The 27,242-nt window shown below is 39.3% G+C and overlaps 4 protein-coding genes across 8 annotated transcripts in view; 2 read left to right on the top strand and 2 right to left on the bottom strand.

Moving 5' to 3' along the window:
- LOC145443015 (uncharacterized) overlaps positions 1-16,746 on the top strand; it is a 290,638-nt gene extending 273,892 nt beyond the window's left edge. For 2 of the 3 annotated variants that reach the window (XM_080321163.1, XM_080321034.1), the window contains one exon: positions 16,581-16,746. In XM_080321163.1, coding sequence (XP_080177289.1) covers positions 16,581-16,736 — 156 coding nt within the window. In that variant the 3' untranslated portion in view covers positions 16,737-16,746. The remainder of the gene's footprint in view (positions 1-16,580) is intronic. The other variant, XM_080321110.1, reaches the window with a different exon arrangement.
- LOC145436146 (serine/threonine-protein kinase PLK1-like) overlaps positions 1-27,242 on the top strand; it is a 992,061-nt gene that overhangs the window by 346,067 nt on the left and 618,752 nt on the right. The gene's annotated exons all lie outside the window — the stretch shown is intronic.
- LOC145440294 (uncharacterized) overlaps positions 1-27,242 on the bottom strand; it is a 189,440-nt gene that overhangs the window by 22,829 nt on the left and 139,369 nt on the right. The window lies entirely within an intron of this gene.
- The window catches only part of LOC145440759 (uncharacterized), a 151,282-nt gene that overhangs the window by 96,521 nt on the left and 27,519 nt on the right, over positions 1-27,242 (bottom strand). The gene's annotated exons all lie outside the window — the stretch shown is intronic.

Raw genomic sequence — 27,242 nt, 5'->3', positions numbered from 1 at the left:
CTTCCGTGATTTTCCAAGTATAGTACGCCCCCATGTATAATACGCACCCTTAAAATGGCATGCAAATTCTGCGAAAAAGCCTGTACCCATGTATGGTACGCACCCTGAATTCACAGTACATGAATAGCTGTGTTTTAATACGCGATGTTATTCTGTTTTGCAATGTCACTGTCGAACAATCATGACACAACCGTCAACCATGTCTAATCATTATGCAATTAACGGTATTGTCTCCAAACGATAGTGCAGAGCAGCCAAAGCCTGCGAGGCTGGCGACGCGATAGTTCGGGCCAGCGAAACGAGGCCTATTACAGATGCGATTGCTAATCGTTATACAAGTAATGGTATTGCCTCTATATGATAGTAGATAGCAGCCAAAGCCTGCGAGGCCGGCGATGTGACATCTTGCGCATGAGGCCAGATGCGTTTTCCAAGGCCAACGGTTATGTCGTGCACACCATGTCTGTTGGAGCTGCGACTGATTACGCTAAAGAATATATTTTGCCCACATGGCCTGTCGATGAATTAGCGAGGATCGCCGCGCGCACGTTCAGCTATCAATGAATAACCTAATTTTGCTCGTGTGCAAACGGCAAACCAACTCAGCAGGAAATTGCGTGCTGTGCAGAAGACTCTCGTTAATTGGCAACACGCTTTTTGCTAATTGGTAGCGAGTTGCACTGATAATACGATTTACTGGGCACATGGCTGAAAGTGATGCGCGATCGGAAACAAGCATGAAGAAAGGTGTGATTTCAAGTTTTTCATCGAGGGAGATTTTTTTCAAGCGTGTTGTTGCCATGTATAGTACGCACCCCCTGATTTTGGGGCAAAAAAATCGTGAAAATTTTGCGGATTATACATGGAAAATTACGGTAATCTTAAACCTATCCACACACAATTCGAAATTAGCAACCCTTTGCAGGTTTTACAGCGCCTGTACTAAAGTCGATCAAGGTTTAGTCCCCGACTTGGACGTTTCTTAGCGAACATGGAAATTTAATTTCAAATGCTAATCAATAGGAGTCGTTAAAATGTGCTATGTAATAAAGAGTGGCATTCTACGAAATGTGGGCTCATTGAGGGCCTCACCATGTTTTGAGCTTTTTCAGAAAATACCTTAACAGATAACAGGCAGAATTGGACAAATACATTTTCAGCTATTCGAAATTGGATTAGAATTCTAGTTATACATTTCTTTCCAAAATATATTACAATTATCTGGATTCTTGAAAACTTGAATCAAGTTCACTTCATATCAGAGTCCATTCTTATAAGCAGGCGAATAGCAAATGTCTGTACGGCAAGCTTGACTCACGAGTATTACATTAACAGAACTACTTTACCTGTAGCATTTCCAGGAAAACCAGACATTAGATTAGAATTGGAGTAACGACTCATTGCACAAATTGGATAAGTACTGGCAGTTTGCTCTAATTATTCTAATGAAACAATTAGAACTATATCATGTCCAAGTCTGTAAGAACTATATATAGACATTTATCAGTTACACTCAAGTCGGGGAAATTTTCTGTTCGGTCTTAGGTCTGGTGATCAGTCAAAATCAAACATTGTTAATGATCAATGGATGTTACGACGCAAAGACGACACATCGAAATAATATTAGATTGATTACGTTGAGGAATTTCAGAACAACACAAAATTAGTTTTCCAAATTAAATAAGAATTACTGAATTCGCAAAAGCTTCAAAATTGAATTAAATTCCACATTACAAATAAATACAAAAAAATGAAGCTCAGTCCATATCAAACCAGAATTGAGTACTATAAAATCGAGATTAGGAAATGTCTATAAACAGAGCTTAGTCGATTTCGCATAACACGGATCTCTTGTAGCATTTTCAGGAAGAGCAGAAATTTGATTAGAATTAGAGCACATTAACATTTCACAAATTAGATTCCAATTATATAACTACCGTACTATTTTGCTCTAATTACTCTAATAACACAACTTGAATTATCTAGTTCTCCAAGTCTGCAGAAGCGCTAATAAACATAGACTGTCACCCAGTATCTCGTGAGTAGTCGTTTGTAAGTCTCGCTATGAATTAATTTGCAGTTCCTCATATCATTTTTACGAGCGTTGTCTTGGCAGCATGAAAAATACCAAACCAATTTTCAAATAGTAATAACCCTCCTAATTAGATAGAAACATGATAAGGAAGTGTTCACATTTTAAAAAGAGAAATTCAGCTCATAATAACTGATTGCTTTACTTCCAACAAATTCAATCACTGATGTATGGCAGTGATAATACAACACTTAGTATTGCATCAAGGAAAAAAATCATCTTTAAATACTCAACTTGGATCCTATCACATTTAATACTACATTCGAGTACGGTACTGGAATCATTGTGCCTGTGCCAATCAGTACAAGTGACATTTTCAACAGTGAGAATTTGAATATAAGAACCAACAATAGGATACCATAATTAAGCAGCTCGATATGCTTCTAACACAAATTATAATGCAACTTGAACCAAACAACATGAGACAAACATCAATACTTCCAGGGATACAAGCTTTATACGACAACAATAAGTTTGAAGATTTTTAAAATTAGCCAACTTATGCACATGCTGCAATACCTTCTTTGGTATACTGCACACATTGGGGAATGTTCCCCATGATCACCTCCAATCAATGCACCCCATGAGCATGCTGACAGTTATGGTTTTTGCTTGATATTTAAGTGCTCCCTATTTTCTCATCTCTTTCACCTGGATTATCTCTCTTAATCGACACGCCAATTGAGTTGCATTTCACTTGTGAAATGCAATGCATTTTGTGAATGTGCGCAAACAATACATCATTCCCGATCGATAAAACGAAAATGTGACAGTGTCAGATATTTCATTTGCGTTCGTGTACCAGTCATGGTATTTTTGGGAACGCCGATTGGTGTTGATCATGGGGATCACTTCCCAATGTGTAAAGGCGTACTGGACAAGTGCTGTCGGAGAATGTCAGTACTCGGTATCATAACATTTTCAAAGATATATCTTTATCCAAACTCTAATCTTTATCTTTATCTTTATCCTGGATAAAGGATATCCTGGAATCTCCGTCCATTTTTTGAAATAAATCCTGCGTGATAGAAGCTTTTTTCGCGTGACAGAGTCAACTTTGCGGCCTGACAAGCAAGGTTACTGACTTCAAATGACTGTGTGTGACTGATCAGATGCTAATGGTTAGCAACTGGTAAGGTGCAAGTACTTTACCAACAGACAGTAATCAACAGATCCTGGCTATAGGATTAGGTCAAAACATTATATACCACATACTAACTGGAATATAGCATTTGGGGTGGCTGAGAACATTGACTTTTTTCAATTTTTTTTCATTTCTTTTATTTTTGTAATGAAATCAACGACCCGTGACGACGTGACCGCGTGCAACTGGCGACCAAGTCGGCGTGATCCTGCGTGCCTTGGACACCGATTCCATATTACAAGCCCTTGTCAAGATAGACAAGACATGCATGGAAAAAGCACCGTTCTCCGTATGACTTCTACAACTACTAGATTTTCAAATTGAGTAATCAAAATTCGAATCATCCACTTTTAGAGACGCTAGAAAAAACGATCACAACTATAAAATACAACGAGATGCAATCCCGAACGAATTGACTTCATATTTATCTTGTTAGAATCGGCTTTCTGCATGAACAATGAACATCAGTGCAAGTTTGAAATGGGATAGGTTTTGTCCCTCGAAAACCACCCCAGCTGCTAAACTGTTACTAGTGATAATTCTGAGCTAGCAATGGCTAACAATTAACGTTAGATGACAAAACGTTCTCTACTTCTGATTCAAGTTTTAGTTCATCGGCAGCTAATTTTCTTTTAAATGCACAACGAGAACTATAACTAGACGCTGTTTAAAATCATGAACTAGAATTAGAACTACAACCAACAGCTAAACTGAACAGTGCCTATGAACAGTGTTGCCAACTCTGGATGGAAGAAAATCGCTAGAACTAGTGTTAAAAATCGCTAGATGTCGCTAAATATTGAAAAAAAGCGCTAAAAAAAGCGCTAAATCTGCATTAATTGCTAAAGGTGATAAATTGAACCAGAATATCCATACGTTCTTCTCAGCTATATTTTACTCGTCTGGGGCCAAAGTCACTGATCTTATTTCTAGTTCATGATACGTTGGAGTCATCTCTAAGCGGAACAAAACGTGCAGTGCATTACGGTAAAGCAGATCGCTTTGCGCAATGATCGCTGTGCGTGACCACTGACCAGGTTTGCAGGCATAACCGCTCACTATATAACCGTGTCACAAACTGCTGTTCTACGGGAATTTGAGGTGAAAAGCCTCCTAGATAAACAGGTGCCTTGCTCGATGCGTCTGTGAATACTGGATGCAATGTACCGTGGAAAGGCGCTTGACTTCTCTGTTTGTTTTTGTGGTATTCATGGTGTTTGTCGACTACTATGGTCATTTACACCAGGCCGATATTCTTCATTATTTCCCGTAACTGCCGACTTATAGCACGGCCCACCTCTAGGCTTTTTGTAAGACACCGCTCACGCGGATGACTTCTCTAAACTGTGTTGGAGTACTTGAACACGACATGCGACATGACACACTTACGACATGTGACTTGATCCGACACAACACGACTTGAACCGGGTTTGCCAGCCACTATAAGTAGCGGCCTTGAGAAAATAATCCGAGGACCAGCCCGGGGTATGAAATTTTAAAAAATGGTCTTAAACGAAAGCCACTGTCATACTGATTACGACAATACGAATTAAATTCTTGTCAAGACAATGGAACGACCTCAAAACAGCCCTCAAAGTCTGAACATCGGCATTGTTTTGAACAATCACTGGACGAAATTGGTCATTGTTATGTTCATTGTGTTGCGCCGGAGCAATTGTTGGAACAATGTCGGTTTTCATATTTTGATGGCTGTTTCGGGGTGGTTCCATTGTCCTGACGAGATTTTAGTTTGTATTTTCGAAATCAGTGTGACACTAGCTTTCGATCAAGACCAATTATATGAAATTTCAGTCCTCAGGTCGCCTATTATAGCACTACCAATTATGCTACTTTTAGATTACTCAGCAAGAAGAGATACTGTTTGCCCATGCTCAACCGCCGGGAGTTGCGTATCTATCCGTAGTTTAGTGATCTGTAATTATCATCGGAGTCCGCACCCTGGCGGTGTCCCGTATAGCCAATGCCGTCGTCGGTCAGAACCGATCTTTATTAGATATTTTCGGTGAAAAAGCGCTAAAAAATCGCTAAATACTTTTCAAAAATCGCTAGATTTATCGCTAGGCGCTAGATCCATATTTTTTGGCGCTAAACCAGATGAAAAATCGCTAGATCTAGCGCGAAAATCGCTAAATTGGCAACACTGCCTATGAAAAGCAGTAAACCTGAGGTCTGGCTTAGGCATACCCAATCATTGGGCATACCTTATGGAGTCACAGCGACACCTTAGGGTTGTACGGCGGCTAAAAAGTAGAAAGCAGAAATGCCTGGCAGGAAATATTCTTTCTAATATTTTTGTTTCGTGTGACAATCATATGGTGTCATTCTTTTGATGCACAGTTCACTATAGGCACCAATATTCTATAGTGATGTATCAGACGGGCAATGAGATCCATTGTCGTATTTTATGTTACTGGCCAATCATTTTGGGCTATAGAAGGCTTGCTGATCGGCGCAAGAGAGAGAGATATAGATATGATATTCTTTTTCGCCTGCACCATCGAGATGCTTTGACGACGGAGTTGCGATATGGCCCCATGAGGTCATCTAGTCTGCGCCCGCGTTTTCTTTCTCCTCCATGCTATCCGTGATTGCTGAGCGCCTAGCAGGATAGCCGCGGATACCAATTTTCGAGAAGCCGGACGCATAACCATTACACTATCCCGCTCGGCAAGAGTTCGCCATATTAGTAAAGGTTGAAGACCACTGATATAACATCAGTTTGACAATTTAATACATATAGTATTCCGCATCTTGCATAGTTATTAGCATTAGCTTCTGTATGGTCGACGATATAAAAAAACTATCGTATGTTTTGTTGCCTCTCTGTGATTCGTTTACGGCTCATTGACCTCGACCACAATATGAATGGGGGACTCCCTCTCTCTAAGTAGATATTTGATTGCTGCTCAATGCGTACTGGTCATTGAAAGTATAGATTACTACTCTCCGTAAGTTAGTAATAATTCAGATTACTGTTCTTATAAAGAAGAAGCTACACACTTTATAACATAACCTAGTGTCAAAGGCTAGTATCAATTATCCCACTTGTATGTGTCAATTTGCTAATTATCATCATCATCATCATTGGTTTATTAGCAATTTTATCAGTTCAATACACCACAAAAATGCGATACAATGAAAAGACAGGAAGATGTCGAAGCGACAAGGAGTAGTCTATGGAATCTGACACCCACCTTGGCCTAAGCGATGTAAAGAGGAGGCATGCACACTGAATGAAAGTAAAGAAGATAGTATAGAAAAAGAATGCGACAAGAAATAGGGCGGCATGTCATGGGAAGCGAGATCGATAGGTCAGTCGTGGTCCGGTAATCTTGAGGATGGACTGTATTTATTTAGTAGTAATTGCTTGTATTTCGACTTGAATGTGGACATGCTCGTCGACTGTCGGATGGCCGGCGGGATACTGTTCCACACATCAGGTCCGGCATATTTGATGGAGCGATGATCTTTTCGGTCGATCATATGATATTTGGACGACGTGGACGCGCGTGTGTTGTACTTGTGCGCTTTTGATTCAGAGGTAAAGAAGTCATTGAAATATTCGGGGCAACGACCGCAGTGAAACTGATACATAAACTTGGCGATTTCTAGTTTCCGCATATCTTCTATGTTTAGGACGCCGAATCTCTTCAGCAGCGACTTATTGGATGGGCAGCCAGGCCCCTTCGGGGCCCTAGCTATGATTCGGAGTACTTTATGCTGTAGTTTCTGCAGTGGCTTGAGTGCAGTTTTACTGGCAGCCCCCCAACAGAGGATGCCATAATGTAACTTCGATTGGATTAAGGATTTAAAGAGTATCAGAAGAACCCATGCTGGCATGAAGCGCCCAAGGCTGTAGAACAGGCCGCACTTCGGTGATAATTTAGTTTCTAGGGACTGAATATGACTCTTCCAGGACATGTTCGAGTCCAGTAAAACTCCGAGATATTTGGCATTATCTGTGTTGGAAACGGGCTGACCAGCGATATTAACGGTTAGGTTATTTTTTGAATTTACTGTCAGCAATTGCGATTTCGAGGCGTTTATGCAAAGGTTGTTCTGGGCCGTCCACTCATGGACTTTGGGCATTTGGTCACCAGTCAGGGCATCTAGCTCTGCCGTCGAAGATGCGGAAGAGAGGAGGTGAGTATCATCAGCGAACAGTGTGGTGTTCAATGAGGAGGTTTCAAAAATGTCGTTGACATATAAGGTGAAAAGGACCGGTCCAAGTACTGAGCCCTGGGGCACACCACAGGTCACCGGGTGAGGAGAGGACAAGGTGTCTGAGATCGCAACCATTTGTTGGCGTCCAGTGAGGTAACTTTTTCATGAGCTCATGTTGTGGGCCCCGAAGTCCGTAACGCGCCAATTTCGAGATGAGAATTTTATGATCAACGCAGTCAAACGCTTTTTTTAGGTCGAGAAAAATGCTACATCCCACATTTCGCTTCTCTGAGATATCATAGTACTGTTCGGCCACTGTTAGGAGGGCATGAGTGGTTTGGTGTTTGTTTCGGAAGCCAAATTGTTGAGGGGAAATGACAGACATTTTGGCGAGGAATGAGGACAGGCGGGAGAGGAGCAACTTTTCGAATACAATCCCGATGCATGGGAGAACGGATATCGGACGGTAGTTGGTGACATTAGTTCTATCCCCAGCTTTGTGTACAGGGACTACTCTGGCTTTTTTTAGATAGCTTGGGTAGACTCCATTTTCTATCATGAAGTTGAAAAAATGGGCCATATATTGACCGATATGCAGGCTTATCATTTTTAGAAACCATGATGGGATTTGGTCATAGCCGTCGGCCTTGTGCGATTTCAGTTTGTGGATGGCTACTTCTACTTCGTATTTGGTCGTAGGTTCAAGCACAATTGACTGGGATATCGATCTCACCTCTGACCTGGCCGACACAGGTTTTGTAATAGAAGAAGCAATATTTGGGCCTACGTTACAAAAATATTCATTGAAGTGATTCGCGATGGCCGCCGGGTCTGAAAGTTTGTTTCCGGTATCCGAATTCACAATTTCCGAAACAGACTTATGGCCTTTTTTTCGATGTAGGAGAGAGTTAAGTCCTGACCATGTTTTTCGAGTGTCCTTTATGTGTCTGTTGAAAAATCTCTCATTGTACTTTGCTTTTGCCTTGGAAATAAGATGCACGGTGCGATTCCTGAAACGTTGAAATCTTTCTCGTTCATGTTCTGGGCAGTTCTTGGTGTCTATTCGGTTATGCCACCGGTTACGTTTACGGATAAGTTGAATCAGCTTTGTGGTCATCCACGGATTTCGCTTCAATTTTCTTTGACTTCTCGAAAGGCGCTGTAGAGGTGCAAATTGTTCCAGCAGTGATTTGATAGCAGACACAAACTCAACAAATTTTTCGTCAAAGTTGTTTACCGAGATGATCAAATTATCTTTCTGGGCTAGACATCACATCGAGATGACAGGATTTTACCGTACGTCCTCACCGCGTATTATCAGTTCCGCTATTATAATTCCATCTGTTTTACTTGAGGACCTCAAGTTGAGGTTCTAGGCAGACTTCTGCAAATTACCAATCTGGTTAGCTGACGGTTTTTCAGTAGTTCAAGTCTCAGTTGCATTTTGAAAATTGCTACTTCTAGCTCCAGGGTTGTGCATTTAAAAAAGATATTATTTATCCAAGCGCTATATAGAAAACATTTGTCGTAATTTAACAGGAATCGTGATATCCGTGTTCTGTTGTGTGATGTTCTTGCAGCCAGCCATTAGCAATAATGGCCCATTGCTAGCTCGGACTCGGAGTCGTCGCTATACTAGCAGTAACATACTTGTATGGAATCTGTGTCCTGTGCTCACACAATTCCCTGCCAGCGGCTTACTGTTATATTAGGCAAAACTTGCCGAGATTCCAGTCGGACTAACAGTAACAGAGATGTAGGCTACCCTGGGCTTCTAGTTCCAGTTCTAGTCTTCTAGTCAAGTCTTTGAACTACAAGTATGAATCAAGTCTTTTATGTATAGTTTTAGACAATAAAACATTTTTATCAACTAGCCAGTAAAATGTTACCAAATGAGTTATTATTGATCAACCTTATTAGACCATATCAGTTTCAGTATCTGTTAATGCACGACATTACATTTTGCAGGCTGATTTGTGTTTTATTTCACGATAATGTAAGATCAAGTTGACAATCGCCAGAGTCGTGTGTGATGATTCTACTGGGAAACGATACAAAGAGGTTGATTTCTTGGCAAAGGGGGGTTTGTGAAATGCTGTGAAAAAACGGAAGCCCAAACAAAAGAAGATTTCGCTGGTAAAATTGTACCAAAGGTGAGTCAAGTGTGCCGACGCAAGGAATCTATGTGACTATGTTGTATGCACCAATGTCATCTTTTGTTAACTGTGTCGAAAACAAGGATTTGGTCTATAGCTTGCAAGTTGTCATTCTCAAAGCCAATCTAACACAATGAAGCAGACTTTCACTTGGGCACAAATTGTGCTTGCAATGTCGTCAGATTCTACAATTCAGCTTCTAGTCAGAGTTCAAGACTAAGTCCGCCTAGGGCCACGTATTGAACAGCTCATGTAGAATTGCATTTTGATTAGCTTTAGTAACTCTCTTCATCCCAAGTCTGGGTTAAAGTGTAATAGTGTTTGAAGAGCTGAATAATTTTGTTGTTTCTGTCTATTTTCCCAACATGCCATATAACGCCACATTTGAATACAAATCAAATACATATTTATTGCAACTATAACTACAACTGACTCAAGACTAGAACTGCTCCCTTTTCACAACGCACAATTAGAGAAGGGAACTGCTCACTAGAACTACTTACTTAACAAAAACTTGCCCCTAGAACTAGAACTACTCACTTTATGAAATGTGCAACTAGAACTACTCTAAATACAGTTAGTCAGTTGACCGTCAACTAAATAGACTGGTAATTTTTACAACTCTAAATTTCAGGCACTGCTCTGTATGAGCATGAGAGAGACAAAATGTATCAAGAGATCAGTCTCCATCGCAGATTGAATCACAAACACGAAGTTGAATTTCACCGATTTTTCCACGACAAGGTTTCTGTCTACATTGTTCTTGAGTTGTGCAAAAGAAGGGTACCGGTAAGCGATACAACTGTCATGTACGTCTAACTGCGGTGGTCGCAATTGCATCAGCTTTGTGAGGCTCATTACCTGACAGACTTAAAAAACTAGATAATTCTGGTTGTCTAATTAGACTAATTATGGCCAAATGCCAGTAATAAAAGAATATATAATTTGAGAAATGCGTGTATGTTGGTATTTTAATATCATTTCTGGTTTACTTGACATATTACAGGAAAACTGTATAGTGGTAAACAAGCCAAACTTAGTGTAAATACAGTTGTCATTCTCTTGCTTATGAAAACTCTTATTTGATATCGAGTAGGCCTAAATTTGATATTTTTTGCATTTCTTTTACGAATTAAATGATTTCAATTATGATCTGATTTTGATAGCTTGTGTAGCTCTAATTTTAATTTTAATCTAGTTTGCCAAAGCTGAATAATTCCTCGTTACACAACTGTGATCACAGAGCTGGCACAACTATTCGAGTACTCAAATCTGAATCCATAGTGTCCTATATGGTGTCGACACAAGCAAATCGCACGGTTCAATGAAATTGTATCACGTCACAGTTTCCATTTGGCTACAGGCAATTTGACGGTGATTTTTGACCGACTTGCCGAGCATCAAATTTGATAAAACGGGTATCAATCGAAAGCTGCCGCCGTACTGATTACGAAAATATAAATTTTATTCCGCTCGCGGCCCTGGAACCCCCACAATCAGCCTCTAATTTTTCATTGTTATGGAGATTGGCATTGGGACGCAACAATGCTGTCTAGCGAAACGAGACAGGTGCTCGAGAAAAAGGGAGCCAGACAGTATTGTTGCGTCTGTCGTTTCGCCAGACAGCATTGTTGCGTCCCAATGCCAATCTCCATAACAATGAAAAATTAGAGGCTGATTGTGGGGGTTCCAGGGCCGCGAGCGGAATAAAATTTATATTTTCGTAATCAGTACGGCGGCAGCTTTCGATTGATACCCGTTTTATCAAATTTGATGCTCGGCAAGTCGGTCAAAAATCACCGTCAAATTGCCTGTAGCCAAATGGAAACTGTGACGTGATACAATTTCATTGAACCGTGCGATTTGCTTGTGTCGACACCATATAGGACACTATGCTGAATCTGAATTCTAATGATTTGAATGGAGTAGTGAGAGATGATTTTTTCAAGTACTGAGCTTGTACGTTCCTTGCCACAAGAGGTAAAGATGATTAAAAATATACTGAACTCATGAATTATTATGCTTTCAATAGTATTTCCTAGTGTGGATATCTATAAACCTTGATTGGTCGTGTCGCAGAATACGGAACATGTGTACAAAGCTACTCGCGTTACCCTACCCACAGTGTTGTCACAAAGTACAGTGAGATGGGTACGGTCGAAAACGACCCAAGTTATCTTTAATCCATGTGATGTAGAACTGACATTATATTCTTATTGGTCGCTTAAAAGGTGCATATTTGAACTCCGCAGAGCATTCATATTCATATGACGTCTTAATGACTATCATTGAATACACGATTCGGAATTGAATACTCAGGCAGACCTATTCGACTTTCGCCAATTGACTTTGGCCGACCCCGCATAGCACATTCTGAATCACATATTTCAAAAGTGCATTCAGTCAAAGACTTCATTGTATTCATCGAGATTGTCAACTTAATGCTATAATGGAAGCTTCTTTTAGATATTAGGCTATCAACAAATAATATTTTTGATTTCATTATAGCAATCCAATTGTCTTTGTATTTTATTGTCAGTCGCTGGTGGAAGTTTACAAAAGAAGGCGAGTCATCACAGAACCAGAGACACGTTATTACATATGCTACAGATTCTGCTTGCAGTGGTTTTATCTTCACAATTATAAGACCATTCACACGAATATCAAGGTAACGTTGCTTGCAGTAGTAGGCTACCTTGCACTAGGTGAGAGCTGGTTGAAAACAATGGACTTCTCGTTTTTCACAGTATTCAAGACATGAGCAACTAGTTATTTCTAATTATACTAATTAGAGTGAATGACAGTGATCTAATACTAATCTGTACTGTAGTACGAAACAAACCAAGCTAATAATAGAGACATTTGCCATTCTCGTGATTATGAAAATGAATTAAATAGTGATCTAATGTGAACCGAACTTCATTCCGTGTCCAAGGTTTGGCGAGTTCAGCAATTCTATTTCAAATCGTTTTGAAAAATCTGTGCAACCATCATTCTAATTACCTATAGTGTAATTTGGAGAAAAACTGTTTGGAAATAACTGTGCAGATATCATTATAAAATACTGTAACATGGAAATAACTTTGTATGGTATCTGTAATGGTAAACCTAGTCCAATTTAGAAAATCTGAAAATTTTCTAGTTTTCCAAGTCTGCAAATAGGTTTATCCTGAAACTTGAATCCCTATTTCAAATCTTGATTCGTATTATAGTTTGAAATCCACAAATCCTGATTCCCCCAAAATTTATAAAAGTGTGTGTTACTATCTGTGATTTGATTACCATTTGTGATTTTATCACCAGAATATTGGCAAGCAACCCGTCTCAATGACCGTTTGTAAACGAATAGCTGACAAGCGAGTGTTTCGACCATTCGACGGCTACATTCCTCAGAAAATGCCCAAAAGCTGCTTGACCATGGCGCCTAGAATTTCTCAAAGCTAACGACAGAAAAGGCATTCTCTGCTGAGTTTCAACAGTGAGTCTTATTCGTAGGTCTTGCAAAAATTCGTAGGTCTTGGCAAAATCAAGTTCCAGATTGATTCGATTCTGAATCGAGTATTACGTTATGAGTCGCATACTCGAGGTTCATTCATGATAACTAGAACCCGATCGATATCGTATTTTTGAGCCAATACCGATAAGTAGCACCTTCACCGATAACCCCGAAATATTCCACCGACATCGAAATAATATGGCAACTAGCTAAGACACATTTCCAAACCTTCCGGGCATTTATTTGAACTTGCGGTCATTGCTATACTTGGATATATAATAAACTAAAAAGGAAGCATCTGAACGCCTGTAAGCAGAGTGCAGATTCGGTCTGTAGCAATATTGCTTCTACTTTTATGGACTACTCAAGTGGGTTTTGCCGGCTTCACCATTATTAGTACTGATGACTCTGAGACTGCTGCAACAACATCACCCAGGGGAAAACCGGCAACTAAAATATTTTACATACGCTGCTAGAACTAGAACTACTCACTTTTTAAAAGCCGCAACTAAAGCTACTATCTGAATTTCAGGCATTGCTTGTGAAGTAGCATGAGAAAGACAAATGTGTCAAGAGATCGTCTCCGTCAAAGTCTGAATCACAAGCACGTTGTTGGATCTCACGGATTCTTCCAAGACAAAGATTTTGTCTGCATCGTTCTTGAGTATCCTCATTATAAACGTAATGAACATCTAACTGTGCAGGTCAAAGATGCATTAGATCTGTAATGTTCATGACCAGCAGACTTTGACAACCAGATCATTATTGTTGTATACCGTAATATATTAGACTAAACAGGGCGAAGTACTTGTGATGTAATTCAAATCTAATTAGTCAACTAATTCTACATATGCAGTTTGAAACAAGTCTGGTGAACTATCCTCATGCTTATGCTAATCAACTCAGATTTGAACTGAACTTGATCTCTCTTCCCAACTAGGTGATTGTAATTCTACTCTAATTTTGATGAATGTGTTCAATATATGTCTAATCTAGTTTTGATAATGTGATCATTTTCTAGTGACACAACGGTGATCACTAGGGCTGGGCACAATGATTTGATGACTCAAATCTGAATCGAGTATCAATTCTAATCATTTGAGTCCAGTAGTAGGAAATGATTGTTTCGCGTACTGACAATATACGCTCCATGCCACAAAAGGGAAAAATTATATTCTAGGGCAAGTTTTTGTTGCAGCTAAATCCCTGGAAAGTTAAATTTATTTTTGAAAACAGTTGCAGAAGTTGCATTTTGATAACATTTTGCACAATTGTCTAAAAAAAGGTCAACTTCCCAGATTGACTAAAAAGGTCAATTTTCCGGCTCAGCTCCCAAAATACCCGTAAAAGCGTTACTTCGGTGCTGATTTACGGTTTTTCAGTCGAATTTGGCCGTTTATTTCACCAAAATCGAAAATACTTTGATGAAAAATCGAAAATGTTGCAAAAAGTTGCTTGAAAAAAATGGACAGAAGTTGCAAAAAGTTGCACTATAAGATTCCTTCAAACAGCTTGAAACAGCATTCTACATAACTTACGAGTATTTAGGAAGCTGCCGGAAGCTGTAAAAAAATTGTAGAATTTGCAAAAACTTGCCGTATATATTACCAATAAGCTGAACTGAACCAATGGTAATTATATTTTGATAATATTTCTCACTGTGAAAAGCTGTAAACCTCGATTGGTCGTATCGCAGCATACAAAACATTGTAGTACAAAGCTACTCACGTTACTGAAAATGACATTTCTGTGAAGTCGTGATCAACCAAAAGCATTGTCACATAGTGCGATGAAATAGGTATGTTCATAAAACTGCCAAATAATCTTTATAATGCGACGAGAATCGGCATTATATTCTTTGTGATGTTGCTATGACGTTAACATGAGTGACTCATGACTCGATTCAGAATCAAATCACTCAGCTTAGCCAGCCCTAGCTCTATTACACGTTTAGTATCCAAAAGCAAGTAATAAATGAACTTTATAGTTTGTAAGGTTCACCGGTCTGCAAAAACTGTTGTCAAATTTGACCAGCTCTCAGAAAGGTTGAGAACAACTGATTTACGTGTGTGCGACAAATAATACTTTTTTTCTCATTCCAGCAAACCAATTACCATTGAGTTTTGTTGTCAGTCGCTGATGGAAGTTTTCAAAAGAAGACCCTCCATCACAGAACCAGAGACCCGTTATCGCACGCAAAGGATTCCGCTTGGTGTTGTTTATCGCCACGATTGTAAAATCATTCACAGAGATATCAAGGTAACATTGTATGCAGTAGTGCATTTGTAAATAATCTTCGTAAATTATGTCAAAGTCAGAGCCGACTTATTATTGGTTTGTCAATTTGGGAATAAAACTATTCACATTATGTACCACTAACGTAAAATGATCGATGGCGCTACAAGCTCTTGAAAGTGGACTCGGACAAACTACTGGATTTTGAACATGCGCAACAAGAATTAGAACTGCTTATTTTTCCAAGTTGACACTGAGCTCTTGCGTGATCACAAAGAATATAATGCCAGTTCTTCGATCTGCAATATATTATTATATTTTTTCGACCACACCTAGTTGCTTGCACTTTGTTGCAACACTAGGTAGATCACGACTTAACTGAATTTTCACTTCCATTAACGTGCGTAGCTTCGTACTTCATGTTCAGTGTGCTCTGATACGATCAATCGACGTTTCACGGCTGCCACAGTGGGCAGGAGGGTTGTTCAAAAATAAACTTTTTGGACTCCTGGAATTCACTGAATAAATTGTTAGGTTGCCTAAAAATAGGCTGCTCACCAACTTTGGCTCGATTCCAACCAACAGAAGCCGCGGCAGAGCCAATTGAAATTTTCTTATTTCTAATTGTTAATTTGCCTAACAGAATGATGCATAAACATTTTCGCTCACTCCCAACCGGTAGATGGGAAGTTATTGCTGTCGAGAGTTTTTGATTTGCAAAAATAGCATTGATGGTGGGTAATCCCATAATTATTGATGAAAAACTAGAATCACTTTGCTTCTACAGGCTGGAGGTGTGTCAAATTTCTTTTGCATCGTTTTGTAGACATTTTACTTGGCTCTGTCGCGGCTTCTGCTGGTTGGAATTGAGCCAAATTTGGCGTGCAGCATTTTTTTAGCCAACCTTACAATTTAATCAGTGAATCCTTGGAATCTGAAAAAAAAGTTGCTTTTGAACAACCCTAGTGAACAGTGCTGTCAAATCTATAATTTTTGTCGAGTAGCAAGAAACTTATCATTTCGGGGCTCGAAAAAGTCATTTCTCACTACTCGGCTCAGATCCGTAATTTGAGAAAATGACTCGAGTCATCAAAACTCGGGTGTCGAGTCATTACTCGAGTCATTACAACTGTGGCTTTGAATTTCAACAAACATAGCAATTGACTATTATTGCAAGTTTGCAAATTAAATGAATTTTATCCACATCTCATCACAAAGGCATTTCTATTATCGACCAGTTGTATCAATATAATCATGTTTACTGTTTTACAGTTGCAGACACAGAAACCTGTTGGTGACAAACCAGAGGCGACCATCATTTGCACTAGCGAATCACCAGACTTCAATATGGCAGACTCAGCTCAAGAAATTGATATATGCCTATCCAAAACAGAAGTCTACTATAAATACGGGTTGGTTTTCATTTGATCACTTTGAATCGACTTATTTAAAAGGCAGGCCACTTCTACAAATCAGAGATTTTATATTTTAAAATCTGTATCCGATAATGACTCTAATCAATGCATGAGTGTTGCGAAAATTACAGAATATCAGAACTTCTCTGTCGAAATCCAGTTTGAAAATGTCATTGGCACTATAATCCGGCCTATATCTCGAAATCCAAGTCAATGCTGATATCATATTGAAAGGGCAGACTAAATTTTTAACTTTTAGTAAGACCATATTCATATCGAGTTCAACATATATCATAGCTCAAAATTACGACTCTTGCCAGTATGTGGCATTACCAACAAGTTTGCTAACACTGGCTGTGTTGCATTTTTGTGTTTCAAAACTTCATTTATTTCAACAGGTGAGGAAGGGAATCCAGACGCGGCTCCAATGATGTTGGAAAGCAAATGGGTGGATTATACGGATAACGTGAATTCGGTAAGGGTAATTTAGAATCGTACCGAAGTCTGGATATATACGCTGTACTGATAAAAGGAGCTTGAAATCTATTTCGATAAACACAAAGGTGAATAAAGTACTTTGCGTGTCTTCTTGACTACAAGTAATTTTCTACTTGAGTACAAGTAAAAGTAGCCATTTCGAAGACCGGTCAAAATTACTTTAATTGGAAGTAGGTGGTCGAAGTAGATTTACTGCATAAGTACAAGTAATGCATTACCTGTCTTTTCCATTGTAAGCTGTGAGCAGCCATTTACAAGAAATCTATATCGATGATTAACTCGAAAGGACTAATGCCACTACAAATCGGTAAAATCGTCAAAAGCGATTCACTAACCATGTGACCCCATATCATACAGCTATTATCGCAATTTCACTCGTTCAAGTGATGTGAATTTGGGACGTCCTACTTTCCAAACCTTTGTAGCATTAGAACTTTAAAAATGAGTGTCCACGATACAACTTCGGAAGTGTTGTCCTTGTAATGATGTGCTCGGTTACATTGTGAATATGACGAAAGACGTAAATTTTCATCTCGATAAAGTGGTGTATTGGCGATTTAGTAACTTAGTTTTTCGTATTTAATTTTTTACACATGCCAAAAACAGTGTTTATTTGATCAAGAACACTCTAAAGGTGTCTAATTAGAGCGAAGTGCCGGCAATAGGGTTGCCATAATTATGTCCTGTTTTGAGATGATTTATCCGCTTTTTTCAATAAATTGAAGGTGTACTCGGAGCATGCCCAAATGTACTCTATTTTGGGATTTGTCCTCTTTCTATAAAAAGTTTTATGATATGGTCAAAAAGGTGTACTCGGACACACCAAATGCAAGTCAATTAACGAAAAATACGTCTCGATGGGCATTTTCCGAGTCAATATTGTGAAAAAGACCCTTTTTTTAGTCAACACAATACTATTACTATTTTTGAAATTGCCCGTTTTCTTTTCTGTTACTATCGATTTCAGAATTTTTGTAAATAGTTTTCTTTTTCGGATCTCAAAATATGGTAGCCTAACCCTACCCAGTAATCCAACTCGTCAAAACTTTCTATGCTCTCTTATTAGTTGTTATCTAATCTGTTGCTGAAAATGCTGCAGGAGAACTGTATAGTGCAAATGAGCCAAGCTCGGCGTACAGACATTTCCCGATCTGGTGCATATGAAAATGAACCCTGACTTCATATGAAGTCAAGTAGATTTTTTGTCATATTTTTTCAAATTCGTGATTAAATTAAATTTCCTAGTTATTGCAAAAACAGTGAATGTAGTTCTAATCTAATTGAAGAAAAACATAGATATGATCTTATTTTCCAATTGAATTTGTGGTTTTCTTGAAACTACTACAGGAGAATTGTATCGTGTGAAACAATCAAGCCTGAAGTAAAGACATTTGCCATTCTCGTGCTTACGAAAATGTTTAATAGAAACTGAAGTTGATTTTTTATATTTCTATCCAATCAGGAATCAGGGTTGTAACCAAATCGCAAGGTACCGAGTCATAAGTCAATCTTACTTTTATACTTTTACCTCGAGTCTAGTCGAGTCATTTTCAATTCATCACCGATTCAAGCCTGAGTCCAAGTCAGCTAGTAGAGGGTCGAGTCCGAGTCATAGTGTTTTGACTCGAGTCCGATTCCGAGTCATTATGTTCACTTTTAAATTTTCAGTTCAATCCGGTTCAACCCATATTTTCCAACTCTGTTCGAGTGATATGAAATGGTTCTCATTCATAATACAGCAATTTTCGTCGGTCTCAACTGGCCCTAATTTCCAAGTATTATAACTGGTTAACGAAATCCAATATTGCGATAACTTTACTATTCTGCGAAGTTACAAAGAAATGTCTGTCTTGGCTGTCCAAGTCTCGAGTCGTAAGACTTGGTTCGAGTCATTCAGAATGAATCGAGTACAAGTTGAGTCATTTCCCGCACTTGAAAAATAATGGCTCGAGTCAATTCGGGTCAACAGAAAATCGACACTTGCATCGGACTTGAGTCGAGTCATTACAACCCTGTCAGGAATTAAATTCAATTTTGTGGAATTTGCGAATTCAGCAGTTTCAATTCTAAGCTAATTCAAAAAACCAAACTGCAGCTCGAATTCTGTTGCCACTTGGATAATGTGAAAAATTTCTAGTTGACAGACTCTGGTGTTCGTGTCTATAGACTACTACAAGCTAATAATAAATACAAACCAAGAAATTGTGTCAACACTACTTTGATATAAGGATACGTTGTATAATTCTCTATTTTGTAATGCTAGCGTTTGTATTTCAATATTTTCCTTACTATAGCAGCCCTTCAAATAACTGCAAAATGCAAATTCCAGGCTACCAATTCCATGACAACTGCAATGGTGTATGCTTCTGTACGCTAACGACGAACAATCGCAATATATCGACAGGGATATGACAGAATCTTACTACACACTCCAACAAGACCGGAGTAAGCTAACCAGGAAAGTAGCCTTGCTCAAGTATTTCCGCAACTACATATGCGAGTACTTGGTCAAGGTTGGTCGAATAATTTCATTGTGATTAGATTTGCAATAGAAGCGATACAATGCTGAAACAAGATCACAGTACTTACTCAATCGGTCTGATTTTAAATGACCTTTACTTCTACTGTAGTTTTTTTTAACAAAAGTGTCGTGTGAACGAGGCAGAATTACCTCTGGATATATTTCTGCATGAGCCTATTCGTAGGGTCATTAGTTATGAATCATAAATTATGATGCATCACTCGGGAATAGACTATAAATCATTTCAAAGCACTCGGCCTTGATGAATTATTAACATACACGGACCCTTGACTGAATCTACTTTTTTGAAAGTGGTACTGTTATTACATTCTAGAGACCAGTGGTTCTCGACCGGTGGGAGGACGTGTGAGCATCTGAAGACGGGGCGCAAAGAAGCGGTCAACTGAATTTTTTTCCCGCTCGGCGCGATTCACCTGTAATTCATATGTGTCTCTCTATATATAGACCGATTTTCATGTTTTTGAATTCTCTCATCAACAGTCATAACATTCCATGCCATCAAACAATCTTTTGGGGTTGCTAGCATCCCCGTTGGATTTTGTGATATAACGATAAGGGGGGCGCGAAATTTTTCATCATCATAAAGGGGGGGGTATCTGAAACAGAGAACCACTGTTCTAGACATTCATTTTTTACTTCATGAAGTAGTTTTGTTCTGTCGTGGACATCACTTTCCCAAGTTCGACTCGAGTAACTACGCAAACTATTTTTACCAGCTCTGGTTGACAAACTCTCTCTTCATTATGATGTGTTCGGTATTATTAAATTTTTAGTTTTTGCAGATGCATATAGATATTCTAGCATGTGATTGTAATCCTATTTCAGGAATGTCCATCGATCGCACCAAACGAATGTGATGAGTATTCTCGTGTGTCCTTCCTCAGAACGTGCTTTCGTACGTGAAGTGACATTGCGCTAAATCTAAGCAAACATCAACTGCTCCTTCTGTAAGTTAGTAAATTTATTGGGTACCAAAAAATATTTTGAGAATTTATCAATTTATAATCCATTTTCAAGGCACGCTGAAATTACAAGTACCATTACTTTGAAAAAGGAAATGTGCTTTACCGAGTAAAGATTTTCCAAGTGAGTAAAACTGAAAAATGTCATGTAGAAGTAGTTTAAAATCATCATTACTGAAACATTAATGCAAGTGGGCAAAACCTACTCAAGCAATTCGTGAAACTAGAAATACTTTTTAACCGACTACCTGTCAAGTAATACCAAAATGTCACCTCGCCTTGCATACCTCTTTACTACTTCTTCTCGATCACGAGTGGGAGTAATGATTCCCAGATATTGTCGAAGCCACATCAGGCAGAAGTAGAAAAGGAAGATTTGAGAGGTAGTAAAGTTGAGCAGTTCTGAAAAGTAGATTTGGTCAAGATGTCGCATACTTTTTAGTAACTAATTGCAGTTTGCTACATTCGAAATTGCGAGACCCATCTTCGCGACTAACCCAAAATGACTGATGACATTCTCAATAGATGCATTTTACGGAAATATGTTCAATTGCCATAATACATCCACCACTTTTTCTCGGTTGTGGTGCCAATATCACTCATGAAAGTGATATTATACTTTCAAGAATCAAAAGTAAGTAGTTTAGCTTAAAATGCTTTTGGGTAGTAACAGGAGTACTTCTGCCCTGTAACTGAGTAGGGTATATATTTATATCTATTACTTCTACTTACAATTAATTATAGATTGACGAAGTTACTTCTACATGTAGTAGCATCTTAAGTAGCATCACCGGCTACTTTCACCACCTGCTACCTCTACTTGTACTTGATTATAAACATACAAGGTTACTTATATTTGATCACCTGTGGAGAGCTTTCATGTATTTCTTCATCATGCAGGACAACACCAAAGTGTTTTTGTGTCCTTTGATGGGAGCCGAGACTTTCATCGACCAGCAACGTAACTTCATAGCCTACAAATAGGAACTGCTACATAAATACGTGTGCAATCGTAGTCTCGGTGCTCGGCAATGATACGCAGATTGTGTCTTTGAAAGACTCCTGTTTGAAGACTCTACAACAGAATATGACTAGATCTACGCTTGTTGCAACTTCGTGTGATTGTGTAACTGTCTCTTGCAATTTATTCATATAAAGTAGTAAATTAAATCACCAAAAGCTTTGCAACTGACTGTCTTTTCACCAGGTTTGTAACCAAGTCGCGAGTCCATCTAATTTTTATAGTCTTCAGTCGACTCAAGTTCAGTCATTTCCAATCGAACAACGAGTCAAGTCGAAGTTATACTGTATGACACTAAGGAAGGGGAGGACAACATTATGAAGTCGACGGGCCCGATTCATGAATCGATACATTAGTCACGTGTATACTGCACTATGCGCGAAGAATGCTTTGCTGTTGCATGAAATTTACCAAATATTATCACGACATCGCCTGGTGCGTTCGCGACCCAAATGTAAACTTTAATAAAAAAAGCTTTGTAAAGACTGCACGTGAGCATCAAATAGATTGGAACGCGGCGTTGTCCTACTAATGTTCATGGTCGAAATTATTTGCTTGCAAATGCATGGTAGACACGGGACACTTAGGCTATCATGTAAGACTCGAAACTGTCTGCAGGCCGTATGTTGCCGTCCCTGCACTAAGGTATGTCAGGTCCAGTATATATCTCTGGTGTTACTGCTCAGTCTTGAGTTCAAGTCAATTTACAACTCTGCTTGGGCTCATTATTCTCATGCGTAACCAGAGATGGTTTAGTTAAGGAATTCTGAGGTGTGCAGAACTGGTCAGCACGTCGTACATTGCTCTTGAATTACAATTAAAGCTGTCGATTCCGAGACCTGTCAAAACTACAGTGTCCGGTCAACATCGAGAAAACCATTATCGAGTATGGACATATGCCGGGAACCTAACGTGCATCACGGCGTTGCCACATTCGCTGTTGATTCTCAAGTATGAATTTCCCGACAACGCCCGTCTCAGTAAGTTAAATTCTCGAAATTTGCCATTCTTGGTATGTCCATATTGGTAATGGGTTTCACGGTATTCTTATAGAACCCAGAAGTGGTATAGGCTAGTGGTAAAATATTACATTAAAATCATTTAACCTGCAACCATATATAACTATTGCTTTTCATTTTTTAAGTGAAGTTTTAGGAATGTGGGAGTCGAGTTTCTTGAAGAGATAGTGGGAGTCGAAGTTGGGCAACCTTGTATATTACATCCCGAGTTTCGGGCATTTCCCTTGAAAGATCACGCTATTCGGGGCTGTAGATAATAAATCGGTGCGCGTCACGTTGTTGTGGGATATTTTAAAAGCACAATCTCTGCATAATTGAGCAGAAATTTGCGGCGCTACTTCTACAATTACTTGCTTACGAACGTCGACTAGATTGAGTCCATAGGCGCATAACCAGTTGTGCAATATGCAGTTCTATGAAACACGATTAAATGAGTCAAAGTTTCGGTGTGGTTGATGTCACTAAAATCATTACTTTTTATATTGCGCCATTCTTTCCATATTGCGCAATTCTTTCTATTGTCCGTTATACGTAGGCCTACATCAATGGCCTCGGGCCATTTCTTTCTCACATAGCCTCAAATCTATATAGACCAGGAATGGCCCACCTTTTCGGCTAAAGGGGCACATGCAATTGACGAACGAGTGCCAAGCGGGTAAAATTTTCAAAGTCTATAAATAAACTAGGTCAATAATATTATTACTTGAGTAGGCCTATATTACGGGTCTACTGTATACCGCCCGCTGGGCTCAGTTTCCAAGGACACAACTATTCGGCGTCTGGCCACATCGATATCGAAGGTCTCCAATAATATGCGACAATCATTTGGTATACCTACATTTCATCGTCGACGATTATTATGCGAGCGCAAACGCGAAATGACTTTCTCCCGTAATTGCGAATACAGTTAGACTCAATCGGGTAAATTAGGCTTTTTTTTTCATTTTATGTAGGGCAGTGGTTCTCAACCTTTTTAGCTTCGCGGACCACTTTTGACCGTCACGGACCCTCGCGGACCCCCTCAGGTTTTATTTCAATTCTAGCTCTGTTATGGTGCAACCTTCATCTGTTTTGTGCAAATATGAAATGTAGGCTTGTGATAAACAGCAAAATATTGATTTTTCTTGAAAATAATATCATATACTATTTATGTATAAATTGGTAGACTCTGAATATTTTAAAGCTAATTTTGCTGCTGTATTTCTTGAAGTACGTGGTCGTGTCTTGAAAATCCGTGTCTTGAAAATCCGCGTCTTCGTTTTGATATGAACGAGGAGTGCCGAAAGCCATTTCCGCAAAGATACATGGAGGCTAATGCAATATTAACGCATAACGCTTTCGACGATACTTTTGGTGTGATCGCAACATTTATGGCACCAAAATGAAGAAACATATATTTTATGAACTTATCACGCCCAGCATCTAGCGCAGGGACTGGCAACATACGCACCGCGGGCCGGATTGGGCCCGCGTCGGAATTTTGATCGGCCCACAGAAAGTTTCTACCGTCAAAGTGAAATCCTAATCTAAAAGTATATAGACAAATTTTATGCGCCAAAGAATGGATCCAAGTTTTCCAACCTGAGAATGACTGTCATGAAACGACTTGTTCTGTTCGAGCAAACATTTTCGACCATGAACAATTGAACATTAACACGACAAGGCTGCATACCAATATAACTGGTGATATGGATTTCAGGGTTGGAGCACAATGCTTTGACAGCAACGAAACACTGCTTGTTCATCAAAAAAACAGCCTTGTCGATAGGGCATCCGCAATAAGAATGCGCCAAATCTGATAGCCGAGCTTTAAGGGTAGGTATATCATTGTCCGATTTATGACGAGTGTCAGCCTTAAATATCCGGGTTCATTTCAATATGAATATACTATTCAATTGTATATTGAATTTCTGTACCTCCAAGAAGATCTTCAAATAGTAGTTATGTATATCACAGGATCAAATGGATTTCGTGGCGAGGTTTCAATCCCTGCATTGGGAAAAATTAGGGAATTACTTGGTAAATTTTTATTTTAAACGACTGTTCACTAATTTGATGAGACTGACAACTTCAAATCGAAAAGGTTTCGCAGACATTACGAAGTCAACCTGATTGACGTCACTATCTCCATATTTTTATTTTTACCACAAACCCCAACAAAACGTCTCTAAACAGCAATGTGTTTGCATCAGCAGGTTATTGGAAGATTGGCAATGAAAATGAATTTCCACACTACGATAGCTCATGTCAGACGATTATGATGATGATATGAGTCATGAGGTTTTAGCAGTTGTGGTGCGAAACTGCATCATGCTTCCTCAAATTAAAAAATAAAATAAAAATTAGGTTATCAATCATTTTAAGAATTTAGAGGTCTCGCGGACCCCCTGAAATTGCTTCGCGGACCCCTAGGGGTCCGCGGACCCCCGGTTGAGAACCGCTGATGTAGGGGTTAGGGTACCGAGCAAGAAATCGTGTGACAAGTAAACACGCGAAGCGTGAAGAAAAATTTCACTACTACTTTAGTTTATTGTAATGTAAAACGATTTACTAAAAATTTGACTGGACCCTGGACCTGCTATTGCGTCGGAACTGATATTTTAGTTATCAACATCACAAGTGTCGCAGTCAGACTTGTAATATTTGGTTGACATTGCAAGTTCACAATCTGAGCAATTCATTTTCGATAATATAATAGGAAATTACCTCGCGGGCCACGCAAAACCCTTTCGCGGGCCACATTTGGCCCGCGGGTTGGCCAACCCTGCTATAGACAGGCCCATTCGATAATTTCGGAGCAGGAGCCGGAGCAGTTGTAATAATGCAGTTCCGGAGCTGGAGCCGGACCTAATGTGTGATAGAAGAAAGCGCCGGAGCTGGAGCAGTTTAAATTTACGGCTGCTCCAAAGCCATGAACCCAACGACCTCGGGCTACTCTAGCGTATATACTGGTACTGTTGTATTCTCATAATTGAGAATGCAGCTGAATTCAATAATGGGTGTTTGCGGAAGAATATTTTTCGTGATACCGATAGTAAAATCAAGTCATGCACGGATGCTAAATCCTGCAAAGCGTGAAGAAAATTTTTAGGCTGCATTCATGTTCCCCAAAATACTGTATGGGAGACCGGGGACAATTGTAACACTTTATGGATTTTCTAACAATACGTGTTTTTCCCGTGGATATTTCATTTCCAAAATTTTAAATAAAGAAGACAACAACTCGATAGTTGATATCAAAACTAAATGGAACTCAGTCCATATTCAATCATGGAAATTTTTGGTCACGAAAATCGTTGCTCAAATGTTACAATTGCCCCGCGGTACGCCCAGGCGGGGCAATTGTAACAGTATTATTTAAAACTAAAAACAAACGAAATGAACAACAATAACGGGAGCACAAATTGTACTATTGAATTAAACTAAAAAACATAAGTTTGAACGCTTCCAGGCTACGCCCCATAGCATTTTTGGCATCTGAATAAATTATCACTCTTCGTTCGTTCTGCATGAGCTCAAAGTGTACAAGAAACAAATTCGTTCCATCATATCCCTACACAGATTCGGCCTTTTCTACCTAGGTGCTGTAGTTCAGCGTGCATGATGGGTTGGGCATTCGGTCACCTGCGAAGGTGCAAAACCGACCTGGTTAAAATATCTTGGTTGAATGGGCCGATGATAGTGTAGAAAACGGGGACATTACGTTGTGTGGCATCAAAGCTAATCGTATTCTTCCGTTCCGTACAAAATTAAAATAAATTGTTCACACTAAATGACAAAATGTAAGTTGGCCATGCTCAAAGTCAGGGGATGAGGATTCAGTCATGGGCAAGTTCTTAAGGGACCATTGAAGGTCGACAAACCAAAAGTCGATATGGTAGTAGAATCACGGAAATAACCGGACCCTAAGATTCACATCACCACTTCTGTATGGCCGTCCCGACAGAGGATCATTGGTATGACCAGGTAGTGTCTGTTCTGGTATTGAACTTCTGGCTGTTGCAAGATTCATCTGCAGTAGATAAATGGTTATACCAACATATGAACACAGATGTTCAGCATTGAAAAGATATTGTAAGTAGCCTAAGTAACAATGTGTTACAATTGCCCCTGACACGCTCGACCATGATTAGTGTGTCAGGATGGTGCCTTCACGGCGACGCAAGTCCTAGTTACTCATGGGTACGAAATTTCGTTTTTTCGAAATTATTCCGGGGTTTCGCGTCGTAGCTCAACGTAACTTCAGGTATATTAGAAGACATAACTACCGCATGTGCACTCAAAACATGAAGGCGATTTCTTCATCCTACTAGCGGTGAGGTCGATTGTTACATTTGCCCCGTGTTACATTTGTCGCCGGTCTCCCCAAACTACCATTGGTTTTGCTAAAATGTTCCAGAAATTTGGAGTAGGGTATCGCCGCTCCCTGGCTACGCCAATGCTACCTATGTGTTTTTGGGGTTGAACTAGGCTCCTT

This window comes from Botryllus schlosseri, chromosome 1 (genome assembly GCF_051294905.1).
Source record: "Botryllus schlosseri isolate E-star chromosome 1, Bs_hap1, whole genome shotgun sequence".
Classification (NCBI taxonomy): Eukaryota; Metazoa; Chordata; class Ascidiacea; order Stolidobranchia; family Styelidae; genus Botryllus; species Botryllus schlosseri.
The sequence above is the reverse complement of the archived record's forward strand: the minus strand, read 5'-3'. Positions and strand labels throughout refer to the sequence as shown.